This window comes from Drosophila simulans, chromosome X, assembly GCF_016746395.2.
Source record: "Drosophila simulans strain w501 chromosome X, Prin_Dsim_3.1, whole genome shotgun sequence".
In the NCBI taxonomy this organism is placed as follows: domain Eukaryota; kingdom Metazoa; phylum Arthropoda; class Insecta; order Diptera; family Drosophilidae; genus Drosophila; species Drosophila simulans.
Window position 1 is genome coordinate 17,604,202 of NC_052525.2, and position 20,591 is coordinate 17,624,792.

Consider the following 20,591-nt stretch of genomic DNA (forward strand, 5'->3'; position numbering starts at 1 on the left):
AATCGAATAAGTAAAAAACAAATAGGTATAAAAGTGTATGAATTCCTAGAAAATGACCCGCGATGTGATAATATTAAGTGTGCGATTGTACATACTATATATGTACAGTACTCAAAACAGTTGGCTAGATTTTTTAAATTTTTATTTTCACTAATTTTTGCAACATTTCATCTTAATTATACATACATAGTTTCTCATAATTTTTACAGCTTTTTTTATATATCTTTTTGTATTCCACATTATGGTATTTTTTTTCTTTTCTTTCAATTCGAACAACTTTTAACTTTTTACATCAATTTAATGTCAATGAGTTTTCCATTTGGATTCAGTTTGTTTATAAATATAATTGTTTCTTCATTTATTGGTATTTAGAATATATAGAGAATGCTGAAAACGGAAACATGGTTAAGGGCCGACGCCTTCGTAGCGGGGGCGTGGCATGTCCAGTTATGTTGCCGCACGTAATGTACATACATACGTGCATCATTTTGTGTGTGTGTATGTGTGTGTGTGTTTGTGGGCGGGCTAGGAAACCATGGACAAAACTGTACTCTTATATACAACGATTCGAGGAGGAGGACACTGCAAGGGTCCAGGGACCCCCCGTCTCCCTCCCCATCAACTATACATTCCTCGTATATAACTCAGTGTGTGTGTTTCGGGTTTCGGCATGTTCTTCGATTTGTGCTGGGAGCACGGATCTCGATCGATTAAGCTCCAATTAAGCATTTGCAACATTCGAGAGGCCACAAGGGCGTCGCCAGGACATCAGCCAGGGGGGTTAGATAGTAGAATTCAACTTCCAACACTGGAAACTCTTAGTGAAAGCACCTATCAAACAGCTTATGTATTTAAAGCAGATCGATAGAATAAGAACAGTACATAGTGTAAATAAACAAGGAGAAGTTACGTGATAGGCAGCAAATTATGAAATTTCTTGAACATTCCTTTTAGGTACTGCCCTACACTGGCGACGCCCTTGTGAGGCCATTACATACGAACTAAGAATGGGGGCGTAGCTCTGCTCCCGCCACGAAAACAAGGCTTATCCGATCGAATTGCAAACATTTTCATTCCGTATATGCTAGGCACAATTGTTTATTGAACAGAAAACAAACGAAAAAGAAAAGAGGAAATCATTTTGTTTTTTTTTTTTTTTTTTGAAAAAAAAAGGCTTAACAAACTGGAAGAAATTCGAAATTGAAAATCGAACTGGGTCTGAGATTGAAACTAAAGAACAATAACGCTAACCTCAAGCCTAAACGGGTTAAAAACGGGATGTAGAAGGTCGAAGGAAGTTGGGCAGGTGGAAAGGAAGCTGGGCGAGTGTTTCTGCTTACATGTGTAGTTTATTTCACATAAGTTTAGGTTCTATTGTTGGCTTCTCATGCGTGTAGCTTTGAATTCACTAATTTTTGCATTTTGTTTCGTTTTTCATTAGGTTTTTATAACATGAAGATTTTTTTGCAATCGGTTAACATCAAATAAGTTTGTAACTGTTGATTATTTACTATATATCTATTCTGCTTCTGTTCCTTGTGACTGGATCTGTGTGTGTGTGAGTATGTGTTTGGTAGGTGGTAGTGTCTATTTGATCCTGTCCTTCTTCGTGTCCTGCTGCTGCTGCTGTTGCTCAGTACGAAGAAAAATATATATAATTATATATATTTATATATATTACGATTTTATGCCGATTTCCTTCTGGCTTCTGTGTTCTGAAATGGCTTCAATTTTGCTTTGCAACTCTTGTGTGGGGGGATTTATCCTGCGCTTCTGCGAATTCCGAGTTTCCTTTCTCTTGCCTTTCTGTGTAGCTTCTGCATTATCCTTAACTTCGGTTCAACTTCTTCGGCTTCGATTTCTGCGTGCGTGAGTGTGTGTGTGTGTGTGTGTGTATTGCGTGGCTTGGCGGATGTTGGTCGGTATGTGGATGGGGACAGTGTTTGGTGCATTTCGGATGCTGGATGGGGAGGCGCTTAGCGGCACTACATTCCGATTGCCTGCCGCTCGGCTTAGCTTAGTTATCCAGCCATGACTCGCGTCATTCTGTGTACTCCCACCACTCCTTGTCGTACCCCTCGTGCACGTGCTTCAGCAGAACAGAGCACCGCTTTTCACAATACCTAATCGAATGGAGAGCAATGTTTGGAGAATGAGTCGCTTGTATATTGGGGACGGAAAACACGGCTCGCTTGCTCACCTGTATTTATCTTGCACTTTCTGCTTAATATCAGCCAAATTCTCGGATGTAATATCACGTTCCAAATACTCCGACAACATCTCCGTTGCCGACTCCAAGTCCTTTTGATTATCCTCGAATATCATGGATTGATTGTTCTTTTTCAAGTAATATGCAAACACGTACGTGTACATGAGAGTCTGACGGCACTGGCAAAGTATGTCGACAGCCTTTTTCAGAAACTGCACCTGCAATTGCAATTAGTGTGCTAAATCCGCATTGTTATGGTCACGAGTTTTCACCACTTACCTCAATCCATGACATGTTGTGCTGCTGCATCTCCTCCATCTTTTGCTTCACAGATGCATACAATTTGTTCTCAAACTTCATCGACTGCATGTGGTTCATGTAGCGATTGTAGTAGTGGAGATATCTGTGGATTTGGCAGTAGATAATATATCAGTGAGTTTTATTCCAGAATGACTTTCACATTACTGCGTAGATGCTTTCGTGTTTCCTTCATTAATTTTAGCATTTATAATTCTATAGGTTTATCAGCGATAAAATGTAATTACGAATTATTGCTGATTCATTTCTTTCAACGGCTTTCAATCGTTATCTTTTCATAAAAGAAATTAGCAGATAAAATAAACCGGCAATTAATAAGCACTGAGGGCATTATCAGCGAACTGCGAAAACCAAACAAATAATAATACTATCACTTAAAAAAAAAAACAAAAAGGGTTTCCTATACTATGACCGAGTTCATAGTCGAATCACCAACCTGGCCAGCGAGGAGCGCAGCTTCTCCTGAGCATCGCGGGCCGTCTTGGCCTCGTCCTCGTCATAACGATTGCAGTTGTACCATGAGGAGCCGTGCGGCTCCCAAGAACCGAGGCACACCCAGCAGAACTCGTGCTTGCAGTTCTGGTTCTTGCACACCATGTGGTTGCAGCCGCCGTCCTTCTCGATGGTCACGCTGCACTTGGGACACTCTTTGGTATTGGCCGCGATCCAGTTGGACGTCTCCGAGTCGTCGTCGCACTTCTTGATCCACTTCTTTAGCCAACGGCACTTGACCGGATCGTGCCAGTTCTCGCCGCAGGCAAAGCAGAAGACATGGCCGCACTTGCAGTGGACGCGACGGGGCTCCGCGTACGGCACCTTCACCGCATAGGTGCAGTCGACGGACGGACACCAGCGCAGCAGCTGGTTGCACTCCACAAAGCTATTGGTGATCAGCTGCTGGTACTTGACCCGCACCCGTGCGTCCATCACCAGGTTGGCGACGGTCACGTCGTCCACCAGGATATCACAGCCGTGCGCCGCGCACGAAATGGTCTGGCCCAGACCCTCCGCCACGATCTTCGTCGACAGATACTCGTGCCAACAGGGCATGCAGAAACGGTGTCCGCACTCCAGCCCGGCCATGGACTAAATGGAACGAAGAGAAAACAGCTATTAGTACACATTGTAGATATTCTTGAAGTTGTTGCTTGTGGAGCAAAAGAGTATATAATATTATAATTATAATATATGTATCTTGCGAACTATGAGAGCCTAATGAAGAAGCATACAACAATTCAAAACCACCTACATAGTGTATGGTAATTTTAAACTTTTGCTACGCCTACGCTCTGATTATTTGTTAGTTAGCTTTGCTTCTTATCTATAATATATGAAAGTTTAATTAGGCAAATGCCTTTTGAATTTTACTTTATAAACTACATTATTCAATGTTGGATTACAGCGAATTATACCTAAATTGCTTACATAACCAAATTCAGGTCAACAATCAACAATTATAAATCAAGCCAGTAAATTAGTGATAACGTAAGCCAATAAATATATTTGATATAATACAAATCAAGTCTTTTTAGAATATTTTAGATTTGTGGAGCAAAAAAAAAAAAAAAAAAAAAAAAAAAAACGCCCTAACATTATTATCAGATAAGGCACCACTGACCAGGTACAAAATCATGTTTAACACAAAAAATATTCATGGTTAATCAGCGGGAAAATGTATTCCACACCGCAATTAGGTCATGGAGATACTCATCCCTTCTCCATGACAACTTACATCTGGCGGGAGCTGTGAAAAGCATATTTCGCACTCTTCGCACTGACTGCGTGAGGTCTGAAAATGAAGGGAAACGCATTAGATGAGTCCTCAAATGGAGCCTTAGCACTGGGCTCACCTTTTGTCTGACCGCTTCGGTGGCGTTGTTGAAAGGATTTATGACGTGTGCGCATTTGAAGAACTCCTCAGTGTTGTCGTCGAAGTACTTCTCCAATAGCTTCTCCTTGTCCCACTTGAAGTGATTTAGCAGTATCCGCGTAGTGGGTGTGGGCAGCTGTGGCCATAGACAACAAAACAAAGCGAATGTCAGTAGTGGATGGATGATGGCACATATGTACATATAAGGGGGTCTGGCATGGGGAAAAGAAGCGGGGCTGCATCGAAATCAATGCCAAATAATTTGCGATCCGCAGCAGAAGGTACCTACGTATAATAGTAGCTGGGTTTGAGGTTGGCCCACTATAACTACCACTGGCAATTGGTCTATCTAAGCAGTATAATTTTTGGGACATTTAACATTTCTTGGCATTCTTAATATCTAATCGATTTCTTGGAAATCGAGACAAAGTACATATGTACAATTTTATTTTAGAGGAAAGAGTTACTCAAAGGTGCTTTATTTGACTAACAATTAGCTAGCTACATACTTGATCTGTATCAATCGCAGGCGTGTCAATACTGAAAGTTAACACCCAAGCTAAGTGAATTTCGCTTATTATTGCAATGTAAGATTTTCAGATGTTTCTGCCGTCATTGAAACAAAAAAGTATTACATGGATTCTAGGAAATCTTTCAATTTTATCCTAATGTATTCATTTCAAATGGAATCAAGGGAATCCCCCGAAATCTGGGAAAGTGAAAACTGTGCTAGTGAACTTCGGGCAAGTCAGCGGGTGATGCGGATATGGGATGCGGATCTGGCGACCTTGGGTGCGCCTGGGTGCTTGTGTTCCGATTTCACTGGCACTGGCAGTCATCAGCGGACGACCTTCAGCTTATCCCAGATCCCAGGCAGGGCGGTGGGCGGCAAGAGCGAGGGGCGGGGAGCGCGATGCGCGGATACACATGCCCAAATGCACTGTGCTGCACACAGTGATGCCTCTGAGCGGCGAACAGATCAGATATTCCTGGCGGCTATACTATAAACTAAACTATGTCAAACAGATGGTTGCACAGATTGGCTTTCACTGCAAATCGCAGCAGTGCTAACGAAAGCCGAAGCAAACATGTTCCTGCTAGGCAGGCCTGACTGTAGAGCAATCAAAGGTGACTGCTTGCCTATCTTTTTGTTGTCTGCACTGTGTGAAGAATGAACCTCTATGGTTGCCCTAGGACTGATAGTTAAGCTGCGGATGGACAGTTATACTAGCGGGAGCTCACTGTACTTGCGCTTGGCCATACCTTCAGCAGCAGATTGGCTTCGTCGATGATCTCGCGCTGGTGTTGCACAATCTCTTCGGTGGTGAGCACCTTGTACATGAAGTCATCTTGGTCCAGCTGGCGGTCCGCGGAGCACGGAAGGTCCACCTCCATGCCGAAGTCGTCATCGCCGTCGTCGCCCGAGGAGACGTTGCCCGAATCGACATTATCGCAGAAATCATTGTCATTGTCCGAGTCCATCTTTCGGTCTCTGTTTTGCGTTTCTGCTTCTGCTTCAGCTGCTGGTGCTCCTTCTGCTCTCTTCCTCTTCCTGTTCCTCTTGCACCTCCCGCACCACTTCCGTTCCTCTTTGTTTTCAGCTTTCGAGGCTTTGTTTTCCAGCGTTTACTTCCAGTGTTTTACTTTTGCATTTGCATTTGCGTTTGCTTTTGTCTTTTCGTTTTCCTTTGCCTCGTTTTCCACTTGCTTTTGTTTACGTTTTTGCGCAGCCCTTTTCGCCAGTTGTTATTATTTATGCCCTCGCAGTGGCGTGGACAGTTGTGTTTGGTCGCTGCAGTTGGTACACAGCGTCTACTCCTTTTTTCACACTAACTTATTTTGTGCGCTGCTGATTCGTAGGCTGTGTGCTGGCTATTTTTATTTGTAAATGAAAAATGAATATGTGAGATTTTCTAATGACAATACGAGACCCTGCTGGCAGTCATACTAGGACGGTATTTTTCAGCAGTACGGCCACACTAGCCCGTGCGCTTAACAGGGCCGAACTGCTGATTTAACAGCGAACAACACTATGTTAAATGTGTGCATGTGTGTGTCCGCAGCACCGTTTAATCATGTAAAATCGACAGAACGTCGATAGGACAAACAAAAAAAAAAAACAACGCAATTATGTACACAAATGCATTTTTCTTTAGGGCAGATTATTTTGTTTTCAAGGTAATGGCACACACCAGCACACTGCGCACACACATGCGCACATTACGTATGTATTGCCACACACGCACACACAAAGGCACAATCGAAGAGCTTATGACTTTTTGTTGTTTTTCTATGCACTTTTTCAAAGAAAAAACACTAGCTTGTTACACTTATCGTGCTAGCCCTCGACGCGAAGCTTAGTTGCAATGCACAAATTAAATGGAATTTTCACGAAAAACTAACCGTAAAGCCAACAAAATGATTTGCATCGGTGTTGGTTCTCACTTGCTCTCTTTGCTTTTTCTCAAAAAATAACACACACACACACGCTCGCACAGTGGAGTGAAGTGTGCGTGAAAGTGTGTGCGCATGTTTGTGCTTTTTTCCCATTTACTTTCGTTCCGATTGCCGCCTGTTTCATTTCGTTCCGTTAAATCGTATGTTTAACAACATCTGTTTATTGATGGGCGCCAAAATAGCAGGAGTGACTTATCGGCGGCTGAGAAACAGTAGGTTCAAAAACAAGTGAGCTTCTAATGAGTATATTTTATTTATTCTCAATGTATTCAGAGAAAAGAGATTAGCTGAAAAATAAAAATTGCGTTTAATTTACTGAAACAGCTCTTGAGAAAAACTCTTTACAGAACAAAACAAGGAGCGCTCAACTCAAGACACGAACCACACTGTATAATTCCAATCCGAGACATAAACCTGTTTGAAATAAATATCGTTATTTAAACATTATTAATTATTCAACTCCCACAAGTTTTGTAGGAGTTAAAAAACTGAATGTAATATACTATAATACTATATATATATATTAATATATATATATGTCGCAGCGTTGGCATTTTCTTGCGCCTGATCTTCCATATTGGCAAATAAACTTTTTGAGTGAAGCGAATTCCAACCGGCGTGCGCGATCGTCTGTATGCAACTGATCGTATTTTCTACGCATCGATCTATCCTTTACGCACCCTAGCTAGATTACACTTGGCGACAGCGCGACAACGCCGTCGTCTCACTCGTAACGGTACTTTGGCGCCAGTCATATTCTACGTTGTAGTCAAATTCTAAGAATGACCTCACAATATACCAAACTCATTGCGCAGCTGCGTCTTGCAAGCGCAGTGGTCTAACCATGTTAATAATGTGACAGACACGTACAGTGGTCAAAATACATTCGTAATGCGACATATATATATATATAAAACATTGAGTTTTTATGTATAATTGTACACCCCACTCGTAAAATTATAGGGCATACTAGATTCGTTGAAAAGCGTTTCCGGCTTCATAAATTAAACAAATTCTTGATCAGGATCACTAGGCGTCTCAATCTATTTACGTTTGTTTCTCCGTTTGTGTCTTCGTCCGAATGAACATTGAGATCTTTTATTTGACTGACAAGATATTCAACTAAAACGTTTTGCTTCCGGTAAAAGTTTAATCTTTAAAGTGGTGAAGAATATAAAATTGCTAAAATTTCGCACGACCTAAATATAATAGAATAAAATTATTTGAAATTGAATGTTCCATTTTTCACTGTTTCTCAATTACCGTTAACTGAAATTAAATTGTAAGTGGTCACACAGATGTAACATCGATGCATCGATACCATATCGATACTGTATCGGTTTTTACAGAGGTGCACTGGCAATGGGCGCCTTATTTAATTTCACTAAACGTATTTTAGCACTGTATATTGTGTTTTTATTGCAACACCTGACAACTGTAACTGTTGTTGTGTGACTTAAGGTATATATATAAACAGCCAGCTGCCTTAATCAGAATGCGGTCATAATGCAAATTCGTTGGACGGCAGTTCGGTTTCTCCTGCTTCTAATGGTGGCAGCCATACGGGCCAACCTGGACGGATTCGGAAGTTGCGGGCCCTACGAGTGCCGTCTGAGCAATCCGATCTGCCGGTGCGAGTCCTTCTGCCAGGAGTTCAGTCAGCGGTGCTGGAAAAACCCATCCGGATGCCATTGTGCAAGGGGATATGCCCGCGACGAACGAGGACACTGTGTGCCCCTCATTTTGTGCCCCTAATTAACCATCAAATGTCACTACTAATCAAATATCAACTTAAAATTTATATGTAAACTAACAAACAATTGCATAGAAATAATCAGCATGCAAAATAAATACAGCAGACACATTTTTAACGAGGAAAAAATGGTACTAAAATTGATCGGGCGTATAATTAAATTTCAACTAAGCAATTACACAGTTGGCAATGTTTTTCGTTTGCCTCATTACACATAAGTAAATATTATAATGTTTTCCATAATTTGCTATTGGTTTAATATTTGACATTTCCATTTGATATGTGGATATTATAAAACCAATAAATAAAAAGTGCAAAACTACATGACGGCAGTTTTTTTTTAAATAACATTTTTAACTCGAATAACATAACAAAATGTACACCATTTGTTGTATATAATGAAAATGTCAATTTGATTGTAATTCAATCAATTGAGTTAAATTTAGCGAATGCACTGAGCGCATGAATGGCTGCATTGTTTTTTTTTTCGCCACAAAAAAGCAGCCCCATTGGGAGCATTTAAGCCATTTTCATTTATGAATAGTAATACCAGGCAGTTGTCACTAAAACCCGGCCATTTCATATAATTGTGATTAAATTACTTTATATGTATATTTATACATTAATACATATGTATGTAATGTGCGTTTTGGCCATTACCTATGCAAGCACATACATAGTTCGGTTCGAAATTGCATTTCAGGAATTAATTGCAATTTGCATTAGGCACGCCATAATTGCTGGCAAGTTTTATTACACGAAACGCCAGTCCGTGCTGCCCGATTCAATTATGGTAGAACCCTTCTGGGAATTTATTAAATTGCCAGTTTTTTATAAAACCAAACGGGTAAATATGATTAAAAGCCACACAAAGGCTTTTTGCGCTTGATTCTTAAATGTGGCGATAAAGCGCTTATTTGATTATTTCCCTTTTAAATAATTAAATTAGTTTTTCTCCGATACAAAGTTAGTTCTTTAACGAAAAAGGGCAATCAACCGCGAAGTAGTGATATTTTCTCTCGAACTTGCTTTCTTTATCTTCGCTGATGCTGCGGCTGCGTTTTATAGTTGTCTGCTGTGCTCGTAAAGCATGCTCGCCAGCAAAAGCACAAACAACATGTAAAAAACGAAACTGTTTCCAAAAAGCGGCAGGAATTGTTGCTGTTGTGTGCCAACGACAAAGGTCGCGCATCTGTTTATACCGGTTACACGTGGATCAATATGGGTGAATTGTGCGAGTATTCGTATAAACAGAGATATACCCTGGCTTTAAAAAAAGTGGAAAAATTCCATTCTTTGAAGTAGCTAAATAAGTTATCAAGTGTGTAAAGACATAAATGGATAGCAGACATACGGCATTAATCTAAACTCTTGTGTCATTTGTTCTGCCTAAGGTACGAGGTATCCCTAGGTCGCAACGATCGGCTTGAGGCCCACTTCTTGCTTTCAATTTGCAAATGCCAGCAAAACGAGGAGGGAAGACAAAGACAATAAATTATGAGCGGGAGATAAAACAAAAAGCGCAAATTGAACTGGGCGTAAATTAAAAACAGGACAAAAAAAAAAAAACAACAACAAAAGCGGAGCAAAGGCGAAGAATGATGACCACAAGACCGCGGCCACCTGACGCAATTGTCGCTGTCTGCGTGGGTGTGCGTGTCCTGCTTGTGTGTGTGTGCGTGTGCGGGTGTCCTGTGGGTGTGTGGGTGTGTGTGTGTGGGGGATGCGGCTTTGTAAACTTGCGCCTCTCGGACGCAAAACAAGCGTGGAGCAGGATAATGGCGAAGCGTGGCAAGGAGGCGGAAATGGAGACCGAGCCTGCGTGCTGAAATCAAAGATAACGACTCATCAACGGCGTCATAAAAACGTGACATCAATTTTATTGCCGCCGGGCGTACGGAGCGTATACGTCATCGTTCACGCGTCGCCACAAAAAAAAAGGTCAAGCTAAAGGCAAAAAGCACATGACGAATACGAGATCGTCTGGAAAAGTGCGATTTTCCCTCGCTTTTCATTGGCGCAAAAGTCGCAAGTGTATCTGAAATAATGTTTTCTTAAGCATTTGTTTACAACAAACATCTATCTTAACAAAATATTTACATAATTAATAGCAGATTGCCAGTTTTCACTTATTCGTAAACCAAATTGAATGGCATGTCTTCTATTTCTTTCACAAATTCAAAGAAGAAGGATTCAGCGATGAAAATAGTTTAATGTAAATATGTACAAAAGTTCAACGTATATGTATGTACATATGTATGTATGGCTTTGGGGAATTATTTGCTAGTGTAAGCTATTAAAGTGAACTGTTTGTATGATATTTCTTTCTTTTTGTTTGCTCACAGCACAGCAATAAATTCCCATGACTTTCGTTTGCTCTATAATTTCTCCTTCCATTCGCTGTTTTTCTGTATTTCTGCGGTCATTGGCAGGCTGGAAACTGTACACTCGAACAAAAACTTCTCACATGGCTACCCTATATTTGCTAATAAATATAAAGAAAATCAGATTTAGACCGTTAGAATGTTAAGTGTAAATTGTTCAAAACTTAAATGAAAAAATGAAACTCGAAAATAGTTTTCAGGATATGCAACTTACAGATATGTATATAAATAAATATAAAATACCTAATATATGTATAAGCAAGCCAGATATGTTGTTATATTACATTGATGAATGATTGTACTTAATTGTACTTTCATTTCTTTCGGTGTAGAATTCGTCATCTGTTTGTTGCTGTTGTTGTTGTTATTGTTGACCTACCGTACCGGCAGCGACAAATATTTTCACAATAAAATTCCTATTGATGTTTATTCATGCCCATTCTGCCCCAATCTTATTTTGCAGCGATTTTTCGGAGGGGGAGCGGCAGTCGTGGAGGCGCCACCAACACGACAAAGTTGTCGCTGGCGAATCTGGAATTATTATTGAATGAACTTGCGCCATATCCGCCGTCCATTTCGCCATAATCAATTATTGAAGCGCCGCCAATAAAGCAGCCAGGACGAGGTGGGATACCCAAAAACCCTGGCCTCGCCGCTGCCCATTTGTTCGATTAATTATTGACGGCTCCCCAGGCGCGTATTAAAATTCATTTGATGTCTTTCTTGTCGCCTGGCTGGCATCCCCTCACCCCTCCCTCATCTGTTTTATCGGGCATTTGGATCAAGCTCGTCGAATTAACAAATCAAATATGCACCTTAAACAGCGAGCCTACAAATAGTCCTTCTTTCTCCGTAAAACTTAAACTCAAAAAACATGACCAGCAATTGCTTGAAAATAGTGAATAAATTCCTTGATTTCGATTCGGTTTACGGGAAATACAGGTTGTTCATTTTAATGTGAACTGCGAGTCCTCTTCGAATCAGGCAAACATCGTCATCGAAATCGTGCGTGTGCTCCTGTTATCGGAGTTCATCCCACATTCCCGCCGGCGCCCACGCAGTTGATTAATCGTCGGTCGAATCACGTACAGCGACAAATGTCGCAGGTGAAAATGCCAAAGTGCCCGCGGAATGGGAATGCGAAGTGGAATGGAGTGGGTTTGGATTTGGATGTGGGTGTGGGTGTGGGTGTGGGTGGGTGCTTGGGAGCCCTACGCAACGATAAGCTCCGCTTCGGGCCCACTCCCATCTGCGAGCTGGCATCCTGGCCATTTTCCCGCCGAGCAAGGACAACCTCATCGATTTTGCTTATCGTCTATCGAATAACTGAAACAGGTTTAAAATTTCCCGAAAAAGTAGCAGCTAAGCAATTAGCAAACTGGTGTAAAAGTTTGATGATGGCCTTGTTTTGTATAGGGATTTCATTTTTATCGCTTTTGGTTATCGTCAATCGAACATCTTAAAAATTCAGATCGGAAAGCTTGACTTTTTCAAAGATTTTGGTGATTTTCATGTACAATGACGAAGGTAAGAATGGCTATATTTGGTATGAACTTACTATATTTACAATTAAGATATTCGGCTTGAATTTGTATCTTTTTTGCTTACAATTTCCAAAGATTTTTATAGTTTTGATTTAATTAATTTTTTTATTTAATTATTTGTGTATGATCTGTTGGTATTCTTACAAAGAGATTATATAGAACTTAGAAATGATGTGCGACCAATTCGATGGATAGAATGGAGTATCCAGGAAAGTTGTGATTATGAAAGTGATATTTTCGTAGATCCCTATGCTCCTTTGAGGGTCCTGTCAGCACTCGTTGGCTTTGATGCCATGTCGCCTCACCATGCCTTACCTCCCCCCGCGAGTCCTTCGCATTAACATAAATAAATCACTTGCCGCCATCAATCAGTCTGTTTGCATTTGCGCAGGCAGCCGCAAAACACCTCGTCCCCAACCGCCCCCCAAACAGCCATTTCTCTTTGTTGTCGACGCCGCTTTTTGCTTTATGCTTACGCGCATTTTTCTTTGATTTATTGATGTCTCGACTATTAAGCAATTAACTTGAGGCTGTCGTCTTGCTCTAACCTCTGACCCCCCGCCCCCGGCCGCCGATGAGTTTTGCCCACTTTTTGTGGCCAACCCACGCACTGTCGTTGGGAAACTGTTGCCCCGACGGCTTCATCCTGCTCCTTTTTTCCCCACGGCACATAAAAGGTATGGTACGGAAACCAAATCGCACCTAAAGTTACTTAGGTGCTCAAAGAAAAGCATGCGGCGAATTTAAAACTGACGCAATCAATGCGGAAATGCTATTTTGTATGGCATACTTTTAGACACCTTTCAAAATTCTTGAAGTTATGATGTTTCCAAAAAACAGACAGATAAAAAACTGTATTCGATATTCGATATTAAAACACATCAAATTTCATGGCATTGTATTATATTAACGATTTTCAGCACATCATTTTTGAGAATAAAATGTTTTTACTCAACAGTTTCGTCCTGTAATCAATTGATTTCTCAGAATTGCCTTGCGGTCGAAAGAGGTTCGTGGAACGCCCACCGATTTTATTAATTCCTTTGCTCTCCCTCTGTGTGTGTGTGTAAATAAGTAATTATGCAATACAAATGATGCCTGCGGCATGGCCACGCCCCAACACGCGCCCCACCGCCCCTTTGGGTGGCAAATGAATTTGTTGTGTGCGAATTGGTTGGACATTTGTCCACATGCGCGGGCAGATTTATGAGACAGCCGTCTCCCATTTACACAGCATACTTTTAGGGACTATCCCACACCCTCACACACACACAGAGACAACACACACACAGAGAGACATACACACACACAGACGCAATCGCGCGCACGTGTGCATATAGAAAGCCAGCGAAATGAGCTCAATAATTAGCAAAGGGAAAGGGAGAGAGCCAAATCTTGCACACAAAAGCGACCAAAAATGCGTAATGAAATAAATAACAATAAAGGGAAAACAGCAGGGCGGTGGGTCAAAGGGCAAAACCTACAGCACACGTGTGACCCGGGTCAACTTTGGCAAAAACTTTTCGTTTCTAGCTCGCTATTTTTGATAATTTTTAATACAAAACTCGCAGGGGCAGAACCATGCATAAATGTACGTCGGTATATATGTATGTACATATGTATATGTACATATGTGTATTCATAAAGTTACCGCATATAGCGCAGAAAAAGGAAAAGCGAGTGAAAAGAAAGCAAACCGAAACCAAGGAAAAATTTATCTGAGAGTCCTGCAGCAGCGGCATATGTCTTTGAGAATATAAAACAGCAAAAGAGCCAAAAAAGCGGGCAGAAGGGCAGCGAAATGGCGAAAAAGTTGCAAGTCAGAGCTCACAAAGTGTACGCGATACAGTGTTGGGCAACAGTATCTGCTTGGTGGTAGATACTTTATCTTCAAAGGTGTCTAAAAGTATGCAGTGAAAGATATTACTTGGCTTCTGTGGACTACGGAGTGCAACATTAAATTGTAGAAAGCTTTTGATGTATTTTTAAATATTATTTTTTATTGTTATTATTTTTTTACGTGAGTTTTGTTAAGATATTACCCCTTTTTTTAATATTTGAAAGACTTTTGTAATTCTAATTTTTCTGGAAAAACGTTTACATTTCCAGCAACCCTTCTTTTTAAGAGTCTGCTAAGAAACTAATTCTTGTACTTCATTTTATATGAAATTTTCTATGGAAATCAGATCATTTTTATTTGACCGTGACAAGTTGCGTAAACTAAGTAAATAAAGTTTTTAAATTGCCTTTTTTTTGCAGTAAAAAAAAGCGAATGTAACCAAGTAATAAAAAAGCTCTTAGAGCAATAAAGAAAATGATCAAAGTACTTTGACTCGCCATTAAAAGGGAAGAGCTGCACAGTAGTGTTTATTGTATGGGCAATTATAGCCAGAAGACGTACTTGTTTATGCTCAGTTTTTGGCTGCCCATGGAGCGATGACTTTGACCACAGACTGTGCGACTGGCATTTTAGTTCGCCCGAACTCGGCTGATATTTTCCCCCAACAATTCGACAAGAGTTTCCAAAATAGACAAAGGCACACGCCCCCGTTCGCCGTTTAAAGGCGAATTTGGCCCTCAAACAATCAAAAACAACAACTTGAAATGTTTACTGCAGGCGAAACAAAGCCGAAAAATTGCCTTAAAGCTGACGACCATTCCCCCCAAATTCCCTGACAGACACACAAAGAGAAGTCACTCGGCCAAAACGTGTAAAAAAAAATACAAAAATAATAATACAAAAAACATAAAAAAGAATAAGGCACAAGAAAGCAAACTATTTTCAAACTCTCACACAACTTGGTCAGCCAACAATAACAAGGCGGGAAAAGCGGAAAAGCGGGAAAAGCGGGGGGTCGATGGCAATGAGGCTGCCAAAAAGTGTTCGCAAAGTGCGAGCCAGGCAAAAGTCAAGGACATCCAAGGAAACCGAATCGAAACCAATGCGAACCCAACTAAGCCATACCAAACCAAACCAAACAGTACTGAACCGAACCGAACTAGACCCAAGAAAACCCCCAAAAAAACCAATCAATAAATGCTGGGGACTATGGCCAAAAAAAAAAAAACCGAAAGGAAATGGAGCAGCAAAAGTGCAAGCCGCGTCACGGACAAAAACGCGACTACGGACACCCAAAAACATACGGACAAACGGACATACGGACAAACGGACACAAGCCAAGTAAGTGGAAATTTGAATCCCCGAAAAATGCGTATTCGACAGCTGAAAAATCCCCCAAGCTCACTTCCAAATCTACAATTCTTTTGGAATATGTGAAGGTCAATTTCGCTCACATATAGCCTGGGATCTAGAAATATTAGGTAGGATTGACTGGGAAAGCACTAAAGTTGCCATACTTGACTTTAAAGCAAATAATACATTTTACTATTTTCAAAACTCAAGAGTTGCTCATATCCCACGAAACTTGATCAAAAGTCTGTAGTTCCAATCCTGCTGTCCTACAAATAATCTGTCCAGCTTCTGAACCCAAATATAGTTTGGCGCTTGTTTCCAGAGAACTTTGCTAAGCTAGTGGGGGCACATGGATTCTGAATTTCGCCTGGAAGGTTGTGTAATTGATAACTAGTTTGGAAGCAACACCATCATCCGCCTCCATCCAACGGACCTAATGTGCAACATTCGCCCGTGTGACAGTTGGGACATGCAACAGGGTTTTCCATTCCAGCTAGCCAACCTTATCTGCGCCATCCAATGCTCCGTACAAATTGTGGCCATGATGGATGGTCCCAGTCCAGTTTGGCCAACAATCGTGGGGAAAATGGAGAAATGGAGGGGCGCGGGGGAGTCACAAAACTTTCGGCACAGTCAATTGCGGCAAAATGTCACTCAATTTAAACTTGCCTCCAACCGACCGAGTATTTCTCCCCTTCGACACTAAAGCACTGGACTGGAGCCCCCATTCCCCCATGGAGCCATCGCCACCCATGTGCTTGTCACAGATTTAGTTCCTGACTACCTGACTTTGCTTCCATCCAGCTTCCATGGGCACTGTTCCTTCCTGTTCCTGCTGGCAAACACTTGCAACTTTTATTTGCTGCAACTTTTCGTTGGCCCATTGAATTCGTTCTCTCATTTCTACATTCGTCTCTATCCAAACCGAACGGGCAGCCCCTAACACTTTTCACCCTCCCTACCAAAACGAAAACGGAAACGAAAACAAGAGGACGCACTGCAGTCGAGTTCCTCGACTATCAGATACCCGTTAATCGGATGATTGTTAAAGAGCGCCACCTAGCGGTAATTACAGTTCACTAAATAAACCTGAACTTCCAATATACATAAATGGATCCCAAGATCTCGATGTTCAGACAGTAAGGTAAATGCACCTGTTACATACTTTTCAGCGAATCGAGTATACCCTGTCATTCAAAGAGCAACGGGTATAATGAAAATGCACCTGAGTCGAGCGGCGACAGCTCACGGAATCGAAATTGAAACCAAAATCAAGCGTAAAATTCATTTAAAATGTTCGCACCCACGCCAGTCGCCCCTTGGGTACTCCATAGCCCCCCTCCCCTCACTCTATTACACACACATATACACAAACACACACACTTTTATCTCCACAACCCACTAAAAACAGAAAAACAACGCTAAAAATTTGACAAAAATTGAGTAAAGCAAATACCTTGCTGTTTTTCGTTGGCGAAGTCCAGGGTTGCAAATGCCTTCGATTTGAAATGGTGTGAGTTTCAGATCAATAAAATATTAATTTAATTTAAAAATATGTATTAGATTAATTTGGATTAACTTTCTCAGTTATTTTTTACTACAATAAACCTTTGTGTAATATCATATATGACATTAAATATCATCTAACTAATTATTTTGTTAATACCACAACTTAATTAAGAGAAGATATATGTATTTATTTTTGCACAGCTTAATAGTTAGAATAGTATGAGTAATGTTTCCAAACTAAATGTTACTCAATACGTAAGTTTGGCCAAGTTATAGTAAGCAATATATCTGCATATGGAGATCTATCGGTTGATATACCTAGGTATCAGTACCCATTAAGTGGGAGTTTCGCGTCCAACATGCCCCATCCATATCCTTCGGCCCTGGCTCTTTCTCTTCCGGCTTAACCTTCATTTGCTTTGGCTAAATGCGTTCCTTGGGGGCGGCATTTGGGCCGTCGATAGTCGTGGGCGTGGTCCGTGTGTGGGTAATTGTTGGCGCGGTTGATTTGATTGAAAGTCGTGTGGCAAGTGTCAGAATGGCATGGAGGAACGGTGGCAAGTGCCGCTCTGCGGGTGGTGGGTGCTTGGCTTGGCTGGCAGCATGGGGGATTCCCCCATCCGATTGGGGGGCATGGCGATGGGATACGGGATATCGGTTGGCAAGGCGTGCCGCTGGCTTGGCATATGATTGTGTAATTGATTTGATCAATAGAAAGCCAGAGTCGGCCGAGAGAGTGGGTGAGAGTAGTGGAAAGTGGAAAATTTGCTGCCTTTGCGATTTGCTGGCCAAAGAAAAACCAATTTGGTGGGCTCACCGATAGCGAGTAGGTGCAGCCTTTAACTTGAGGCAATCTACGCACGTACGCTCGGTAATTCGGTTTTCCCCTATTCTTGTGGTCACCTTTCACCGAGCATATGTCGCTAACTAAAGCTCAAAGTTAATTACAACATAATATTATAAGCTTTTTTTTTGTTAAATTATAATAATCTGATAATAGACTGATATAAGCTAGTAATTTGTAAGATAATCGTAATACGTATGTAGATTATTGGAATTATTTAGAATTATATAGAATATAATTTAGAAAATCACATGTTGCTGCTAAGCTATTTGAAGCTTTTATTACTATAATATTATTTAAATATTTTCATATTATTTAAAAAAAAAGCTTCAGCTACCAAAAATATGTACCTTATTAATATTTTATATGTGATCAATTCGTTTTTATGTGATATAGTTCTTTTGATCTGCTTGCGATTAAAATAATGAATTTTTCAATACGAGAAGTATGGCTTATCATCAAAACCCCGACAGAGTATTTCTCTCTTCGGCTTGAGCTCGCATCATTACTTTTTCGAGACTTCATTTGTTTTTGGCCGCTTTTCCGACGCTTTTCTATTTCTATTTTTAGACATTTGCGCCATTGAATAGGCTTGGAACATTTGACCGTTTTACCGCTTAAGAGCTTGACCCATGGCAGCACGACCTTTTGCCACGTAATTTGTTCGAATATGATGCCGGCCCAAACAATGGATGTGGGCGTGGTCCGAAATTGGGCGGGTCATAGGCGCTAAAGAAAAGAAAGGAAGGTCCGTAAAATTGGCGATTCGAGGGGCGAAGATTGGGACTGCGGGTCCAAAGTAATCTTCAGTCTCAGTGTCGGGCACAACGATTGAGATTCTCATTTTTATACTCATTCCCGGGGGGCATCGATTTTTGTCTCCACCTCCCCGCTAGTCCAACATTCTCCAGGGAGTTTTTGAGGTTCACAGGAGGGGGGAGGAGCAGAAAGAATAGGGAAGTCGGGCAGGGATAGGAAAAATCCGCATTGAAAATGTGCCGCGCATCTATTTCCATATAAATTGGCTGCCGCTCAACCAAAAGCATCCATTGCTCGGCAGCTTTGCTTCCTTCCCTCGTTTACTTACTGCTGCTCCTACATATATATCCCCCGATTTGCCCAAAACCCACCAACATCCTAGCTCCCCCTCCACGTACCCCTATGTCCACATGCTGTAAACTGGGGCCAGGCAACTTTGCCAATAATAAAGCGCCATTAGTGCTGCTACATAAAGTGGGTTTGGGGTCCAGGGATGGGGCAATAAGGGAAGTGGAGAAATGAAAAGCAGGGAAATGGGAAAAAAACCGAAGCTACTCGCAGCGAAACTGAGAGCTTGAGCAACCGGGGGATCCACGGAGGTGTCTGGCCGGAATTCGCTCCCGACCAGGTTGCCTCCAGCTGGGGAGACACCAAAAAAAGTGCGGAACCCAAGGAACTGCGGGCTGGAAAAGTCGCCAGGAGGATGCCTTTCGCAGGGGGAAAATATGGAAATCGCTGCAAGGGCAAAAAGAAAACATATAGCGGAGCCGCAAAAAAATTCCAGCTGATCTTAAATTCCGTGTCGAAGTATTCCTGTCTAAATATGTGTTTAGACATAAGTAGGCAAACTACACATATGGTATATTTATATAAAAGATACTTATCAATATCTTAATACGGTTGACAATCTTTAAAAACTTTTTGAAGAACTTTTTCAGGAGGTTTTAATTCAGTTCTTTCTTACAACAGGCTGGTCAGAGATTCACTGGCCACTTGCCGGGATTCGTTTCGCCATCAAGTTAATCATGTTATTGAAGCTACCCGAACTGAAGTTACAAAATCCAAAACAAAGGCAAAGGCCGTTCAGAGGGCGATTGAGGCAGGCAGGAGGAAAAGTGGTGGGGGGCGGGGTCGAAGGGCGCAACAATTCATGTAGAATATTGTTTATGAATTCAGCTCGCTATCGCAAATCTCTCACACACACACTAACACACACGCAAGAGTGCACAGGAGCGAGCAGGAATTTCGTAGCATACTTTCATGGGCAATTGATAAGCAGTCGTCGTCCTTTGCGGCAGGGAGTTTGTTATGGTTAAAGTTTCTGCGGTTCTTGCCACATATTTTATGGCTGTCCACTTCCGCATTTGGAGTGTGAGCCAATGGACCCTATGCACGTACATATTAAATATAACACATATACATATAGAATGTGTATATATTTATGTATATAACATGACCCTGCCTGCGCACAGTGGTCCCAGTGTATGGGGCCAGTACGGGACCGAGTACGGGACCAAGTACCGGACCGCTCAAAGATTTGACCAGTGATAAATGGATCAGAGCTCAATAGAAGTCTGTTCAAAAGGTTCAAACTTCTCTTTGCAAGCATACAAATAAGTAACTTCATTTGCGTTTGAGTTGCTTCGCATATATAACACCTGGGCACCTGTCGGCACTTAAACTTAACGTTTTCTTAATTTTAAAATGTTAATAAGCAATATACAAAAAATATTATTAAATTAAGTGGAAAT

The 20,591-nt window shown here is 41.3% G+C and overlaps 2 protein-coding genes across 5 annotated transcripts; one reads left to right on the forward strand and one right to left on the reverse strand.

Annotated features, from left to right (window-relative positions):
- Positions 1 to 1,329: 1,329 nt before the first annotated feature.
- LOC27207522 (E3 ubiquitin-protein ligase ariadne-1) lies at positions 1,330 to 6,958 on the reverse strand. Of its 4 annotated transcripts, none has more exons than XM_016183204.3 (8): positions 6,801 to 6,958; positions 5,661 to 6,265; positions 4,378 to 4,533; positions 4,260 to 4,316; positions 2,964 to 3,613; positions 2,489 to 2,612; positions 2,201 to 2,427; positions 1,330 to 2,123 (listed from the first exon to the last, which is right to left on the reverse strand). In XM_016183204.3, the coding sequence occupies exons 2-8, from the start codon at positions 5,877 to 5,879 to the stop codon at positions 2,042 to 2,044; spliced, it is 1,515 nt and encodes a 504-aa protein (XP_016039896.1). In that variant the 5' UTR covers positions 5,880 to 6,265; positions 6,801 to 6,958; the 3' UTR covers positions 1,330 to 2,041. The 4 variants fall into 4 exon arrangements, with proteins under 4 accessions (XP_016039896.1, XP_016039895.1, XP_039152409.1 ...); XM_016183203.3 differs by having other exon boundaries at positions 5,661 to 6,269; positions 6,801 to 6,957; XM_039296475.2 differs by having other exon boundaries at positions 5,661 to 6,269; positions 6,726 to 6,817.
- A 1,279-nt stretch (positions 6,959 to 8,237) lies between these two features.
- On the forward strand, positions 8,238 to 8,807 carry LOC6739851. Its single transcript, XM_002076704.4, has one exon. It carries the CDS (start codon positions 8,361 to 8,363, stop codon positions 8,607 to 8,609), a length of 249 nt encoding a protein of 82 aa, XP_002076740.1. The 5' UTR covers positions 8,238 to 8,360; the 3' UTR covers positions 8,610 to 8,807.
- The last annotated feature ends 11,784 nt before the right edge of the window (positions 8,808 to 20,591 follow it).

Bases quoted from the DNA above. Each gene is read 5' to 3' on its own strand.
- LOC27207522 (XM_016183204.3), bottom strand. From the start codon at position 5,879: ATGGACTCGGACAATGACAATGATTTCTGCGATAATGTCGATTCGGGC. The intron at 4,534-5,660 runs GTATGGCCAAGC...CTATGGCCACAG, and splicing joins AAGCCAATCTGCTGCTGAAG to CTGCCCACACCCACTACGCG. The intron at 4,317-4,377 runs GTGAGCCCAGTG...CTTCATTTTCAG, and splicing joins CCGAAGCGGTCAGACAAAAG to ACCTCACGCAGTCAGTGCGA.
- LOC6739851 (XM_002076704.4), top strand. From the start codon at position 8,361: ATGCAAATTCGTTGGACGGCAGTTCGGTTTCTCCTGCTTCTAATGGTG.